At 32.4% G+C, this 6,545-nt stretch overlaps 1 protein-coding gene across 1 annotated transcript; it reads right to left on the bottom strand.

Annotated features, from left to right (window-relative positions):
* Positions 1–310: 310 nt before the first annotated feature.
* On the bottom strand, positions 311–4,462 carry LOC139498486 (uncharacterized). The gene is made up of 2 exons (XM_071286885.1): positions 4,352–4,462; positions 311–2,099 (listed from the first exon to the last, which is right to left on the bottom strand). Exon 2 carries the CDS (start codon positions 2,094–2,096, stop codon positions 399–401), a length of 1,698 nt encoding a protein of 565 aa, XP_071142986.1. The 5' UTR covers positions 2,097–2,099; positions 4,352–4,462; the 3' UTR covers positions 311–398.
* Between the last annotated feature and the right edge of the window lie 2,083 nt (positions 4,463–6,545).

Here is a 6,545-nt window from a genome sequence, read left to right as displayed (position 1 = left end):
TGTAAAATTATTGGATTGATAAAAGAAAATGTTTTTAGAAATCTGTGCCCCTTCTATAAAATTGAAAGACCAAAAAAAATTGTATCAATATTGAGATCTTTTAACAATAGGATACAATTTTTTAAGTAAGATTAAAGAAATGATATAAAACCGAAAAACTGTATACCTATGTTTAAAAATATAAATATTCCTTAAACAATGTTAAAGCAACCATTTGCGATGAGTAAATCAACTGATAAAAAATTATCTTTCTGAATTTCACAAAGACAGTATTGTAGTTAAGTATTTTATGACGAAAACTTTTATTTAACTCCAACTTATATGCGAGTAGTTATGGTGAATGAATATATGTAATTTGTTGTAGTAGTACATGATCATTTGACTTCTTATTCCATATTTTATCCAGAAGATAAATTGAATTTTACTAAGAATTTTCCCTTGCGATCACAAATATAACCTGAAGACTCATTAGGTTTTGAACAAATACACAGAGGATTCATTAGCATGTTTAGTCCTCCCTTTTTACTTATTAATACTTTACTATTCTCTCCATTATTTGATATTACTATTATTCTATCAGAGTGAGTATCTGCTACAATAATGTTACCATAAGTATCTGTACAAAGTCCTTGTGGTCCTTTTAAATCCTGTTTATAGTCCCAGATCTGTTTACCTGATTCATCCACACAGTATACTGCATTACCAATAAAGTCACTATAGATTATTCTGCTATTACAGTAAACAAAGTAATCCAGTACTGATTTACTCTGAACTTGTATTGATTTCAGTGTATTTCCTTCTAAGTCTATAATACAGATTTCAGTTCTGCTCAAACCTACAACCAGAGAATTATTAGAGAATAATAAACAATAGCATGGTTTGTCTAAAGTGATAACTTTGGTAACTGTTTCACTGTCCATATTGAAGATCTTAATGGCTTTCTTCTCAGGATAAGTCATGGCAATAGTGTTCTGATTGATCTGTGTGACACTGTAGGCCTCACCAGATGAAGGAAGCTTTATCTGTTTTATAAGTTTCCCATTTAAAGTAAGAAGGTTAACTTTACCACACCGTTCCACTACTATAACTTGTCCATCCATCAGACAAATCATGTCACTAATCTCTTTCTCTATATTGAGGTTTATCTTTTTCTCAATATTCATCGTCATGTTGTTTATATTTGACTGTTCTCTTGATTCTACTTGCGCTTCCCTCTTCACACCTGTATCTCTATTCCAGTCTATATCAGTTTTAACAACCATTACTTCTCCCAGAGTTTCCAATGATTCTAACTGGCTTAGTATTTTTTCTATTTCGGCATTTTGCTTCATTTTGATGTCAAAATCTTTGATCCTCTTATCATTTTCTAGATTGTCGACATATCGTTGGCATTGGTGTACTTGCTGTTCAATCTGATGTACTCCTAGAAAGGATTGCAGTTTTGAACTGTTAGATATGACTGTATGTAAGTGGTCTTGCATTTCCTGTAATTTTTTCTGTTTTCCTTTAATTTCAGTCATTAGATCTGTTGCTTTAGATTTTTCCTGATTCAAGCTGGCGTCTGCTTCATTGCATAATTTCTTCTCCAGGTTGATTAAATGATTATTAATTTTCTTGCGAATATTAGTAATAAGTTTTTTGGTGTTTTCGTTTTCTTTTTCACCTCTGCTAATGTTTATAGATTTGCTGTCAATAAGTTTATCCAGAAAATGTTTGATGGAGTCAATTTGTTTTTCTATGGACTGTGTGGAAATCTCAATTTTTGTTTTCTCCACAACACCAGCTAGACTTTTTATTCCAGTACATTTTGAATGACTAGTGGAAATACATTCATCACAGCAAGGCATTAAATGACTAGGGCAATATAAGTTGAGCTGTTGACCGTGTTTGTCACACTCAGTTGTAATAGCAGGAATGGATGGTTTATAGCTTTTAATGTCAAAAGTCTTATGATTACGTGTTCCTCTGGATCGTTTGTGATGACTAGAACATGTTGAGCATAGTCCTTCTACACAGTTGTTACACCAGATGTCAGCTTCAGTTTTTACCTTTCCTTCTTGACAAGGTCCACATGGTATAGGTTTATTGGATGCCATGACCTGAAAATATACAAGATAAAATATGCTGTTGGTTCTCTTGTTAGAAATGTTTTACATTCTGTCATGTCAGGGACTTTAATACACCTTGTCACTATTTGTCCACCACTACTGGACATCACAAAAGTTCCCTTAAATTTTGACGTCATAATAGAAAATTTCTGAGGCCACAATGGAAAAGTGATTGTTGTTAGATCAATAGGGACACATTCTAGTGTCAAGGGGGACAGATTTCCAAATAGCAATAAGGTGTATAGCTTTAATACTATACAATGTTTGGTTTTGCCTAGTGTTGAAAGCCGTACATTGAGTTATAGCTGCTTACATCTATATCATTTTGCCTCTTGTGTAGAGTTGTATCATTGTCTATCATACCACAAAAAGTGTTCTCATTTGTATATTGCAGTTTCTTGTTCATTGATCCAAATACTTGATATAGAAATTATAGATATAAGAAGATGTGGTATGAGTGCCAATGAGATTATGGGACAACTCTCAAAGTCAAAGTATGATCTTCAACACTGAGCATTGGATCATATGCACCTAAAAGGAACCTATAAAGGCTGCCCATTTACACTGTAATATATGTCACTGTGTTTCTATTTAAAATATTTCATATTAAATTATTATCATTACAAGTTTGAATTTTAAAACTCATAGCTTACACATTTCACTATGTATGAAATCTGCATAAATTACATGAAGATATGGAAGAATTGTTTTAATTGGAAAATGAAAACTAACTAAACTTATTGGTTGGAATTTAGTCCTGATCATCTTAAGACACAATATTGTGTTCTATGTTGTAATTAATTAAATTGTTTTCTCTTGCTACAAAAAGGAGCGTGTAAAATTTGCAAAAGAATCAATTGAGAATCATATTCGAGTGATACATTAGAACAGTTGCTTCTGTCTCTCCTGTGACGAAAGTATAAAGTCAAAGGTATAACATTCATGGCCAGGGTGGTGACAATGTAAATTATTTGTAAAAAGCTTTATATTTCTGACATTAGAAGACCTGGATGTTTATACCTTATATGAAAATGCTTATGTTACAATATTACATTTTTGTTGTGTGAAATACTCACTTATTGTGAGTAATACATGTAGCTATATAGGATACTGAAAATTCAGAAATTATAATTTATTGCAATATTTTTATTATTGTGAAAAATGTGACCGGTTTATTTAAACTCAAATTTTGAAATTTTTTATAGGAATTAAACAGCAGTCTTCTCAATATCGCAAAATTAAAATCGCATTTTAGTTTAAAATGACAAAATTGCAATAATAAATGCATGCAATAAGTTTTGAATTTACTGTAGCTTTATGTATATTTGGTAGTTAGGATCCTTGCAAGACTGAAATAGTGAGTTAATATCTTATTTAAACTTTGACTCCTGGTTGATTTATCTCTAAAATTGGCACATGAAGGAATATTTTTTATTCAATATGAGAATCAACAAAGTGAAAACAGCTTGAATGCTAAATTTTAGTCACTTAAAATCTGTGAGTGATCAAAACAGTATGGTATCGTATGCCCTTAAGTTACTGTGGATTGACTACATATGGCATGTATGGTGTATGGATCAATTGAATGTAGTTCATATTCACAGTCATGCAGTGTTCATATAAACTATACCTCATTTGTATAGGTCATTGGTCAATGTTCAATTTTAGTAGATAAGTTTTTTTCTCAGATACTATAAGCAATAGGCTTACTATATTCAGTGTATGGTATGAATTTTAATCATAATAAGTAAAGCAGGTGAGACATGTCAGGTTGTTTAACTTTTGAGAGAAATATTTGTAATCTACATATCAGAGTTTTGTTTGAGGATTCAGCTACATGGACCTTGGCCAATGAATGAAACTATACTTCTTTATAATAAGAAAAATTTTAAATTTCAAATAAGGACAAAATTGTCATAAAATTAAGGATGCTTAATATGTTTCATTAAGATGAGGGGTCTGTTCTTGGTATTATACATGGGTACCTATAAGCAGTAAAGGCTTTATGAGGACATGTCTTTTGAATCTATAATTTAAGAAAGATCTCTTTATTCAATATACAGGGCTGCATGATCCAGAGGGGTTTCCGGTATTTGGACGATCAATGCATTTGCATGGGAAAAAATAGTTGGAACATCTCCTACATCCTGGGTTGGGAACCGCCCCTTTTTAAAATGGCTGGATCCGACCCTAATATACTAAACAAAACATTTGATAGAAAAGTTAAGATTTCGATTAAATACCTCTTGATGTTGTTATGACAAAATCTACATCAGTTGTGTGTATGAGTATCATAAATTTATTTTCCTTCACTGTTTTAAAAATGTCCACCATTACTATGAAGTTAATTAGAACATATGTCAATACCCTATTCAGGTGATAAAATTATGTAAACATACCTGACCAAGATAATTAAAGTTGATAATAATCTTTTTATCTTTTTATCTTTATAGGGATTTACATTTTCAATAAGAGGAAATAAGTAAATTAGTATATATATATTAATTGTTCACAATACAAGAACATTACTTTTTCAACGGATTTTACAGTTTGTTATGTGCTGCCACACCTCTGTTCCAGGTTTAGGGGGGAATGGTTAGTGCTAACAAATATTTTAGATCCTGATCCATTTTCTCATTTGAATTGTACCATCTTTTTATACGGCTGCAAAAACATTTTTGGGATCGTATAATGGGGGATGATGGTCCCAACCGTTTAGAAATAAGGGCCCAAAAGGGGCCCAAAACAAGTATTTTCTAGTTTCAGGATGATAACTTGTGTATAAGTATTTAGGTTGCTTTGAAATTGTACCACAATGTTTAACACCACAAGTAGAAGGTTAGGATTCATTTTAGGTGTTATGGGCCCAACAGTTTAGGAATTAAGGGCCAAAAAGGGGTCAAAAACAGACAATAACTTGTGAGTCAGTGTATGGATCTCTCTGACATTGTACCACAAGGTTCCATATAACAAAGAGGGAAGGCTGGGATTGAGTTTAGGGTTAATTGCACCAAACATGTAAGAACTAGGGGCCAAAAAAGGAATGAAAACAAGCACTTTCCTAGTTTCCGTACAATAACTTATGTTTAAGTGTATGAATCCCTCTCAAATTATACTACAAGGTTCCATACTACAAAGGTTTGGCTGGGATTGAGATTTGAGGTAACTGCTCCAAGTTGGTTTTCAAAAAGTTTGGGGGGTGGATTTTTTTCCAATATTTTTTCGGGATTCATATGTTTTATGCCCCATTTATGGCCATTATATTTTCTGGTCTGTGCATCCGTCTTTTTGTTCGTTCTTCCGTCCGTTGTTCGTCCCACTTCAGGTTAAAGTTTTTGGTCGAGTTAGGTTAAAGTTTTTGGTCCAGGTAGTTTTTGATGAAGTTGAAGTCCAATCAACTTGAAACTAAATACACATGTTCCTTATGATATGATCTTTCTAATAGTAATGCCAAATTGGAGATTTTCCCCCCATTTTCATGGTCCACTGAACATAGAAAATGATAGTGCGGATGGGGCATCCGTGTACTTAAGACACATTCTTGTTTTCAAAAGTTTTCTAATTTCATATGTTTGAAAAATTTCCAGAAACAAAATCTTCAATTGCACAGTATTGCGCAAAAGAATTGTAAGATCTTTGACCACAGTTTTGTGTAAGAAACCTATATTATGTCAAAAATTTGATCACAATCCAAACATAGACAGTATCAAGCCTGTTTCCAAATTATCCCTAACTGTTCAGGGTTTGACCTCTGTGGTCTTATCATGCTGCGCTCAGCGAAGCAATTATTTATATCTTGGCTTTTAACCAGTTAACCAGTTATGTGCATAAAACTGCCCCTTTATTAATAAAAGCAAATCTGGTCCATTAAAAACTAACATGGCATTAAAACAGTGCCATTCTGTTGGGAACTATAATGTACCATTATTCTATTTTTAGGCATTCTGTTTGGAACTATAATGTACCATTTTTCTATTTTTAGGCATTCTGTTGGGAACCATAATGTACCATTATTCTATTTTTAGGCATTCTGTTGGGAACTATAATGAACCATTTTGCTTACAGTCAACCAGTAAACCACTCATGTATGCCCTGGTTCAAGAGGAATTAAATCAAGAAACAGTTCATCAGTATGTTGGCCATGAACCCAGTGAGTTTACGTTCAATGCCATTTCTCTCGATCCTGCAAGTAAGATATATTTGATAATTCTAGAATGCCATAATGCCCTATCTCATCAAGTACTGTAAATTCAGAAATTAGTGCCTGCATTTATTATTTTTGTCATTTTGAAATAAAATTCTTTGCGATATTGAGAAAAATCCTGTTTGATTCATGTAAAAAATTCAAAATGCAAATTTAAGTTATTGTGATTATAACCCTGTTGCATTTTTCACAATAATAAAAACATCGCAAAAATTTCTGACTATACAGTAGTA

This window comes from Mytilus edulis, chromosome 12, assembly GCF_963676685.1.
Source record: "Mytilus edulis chromosome 12, xbMytEdul2.2, whole genome shotgun sequence".
Classification (NCBI taxonomy): domain Eukaryota; kingdom Metazoa; phylum Mollusca; class Bivalvia; order Mytilida; family Mytilidae; genus Mytilus; species Mytilus edulis.
This window is presented reverse-complemented; position numbering and strand designations above follow the sequence as displayed.

Coding starts and splice junctions, on each gene's coding strand:
- LOC139498486 (XM_071286885.1), bottom strand. CDS start 2,096: ATGGCATCCAATAAACCTATACCATGTGGACCTTGTCAAGAAGGAAAG.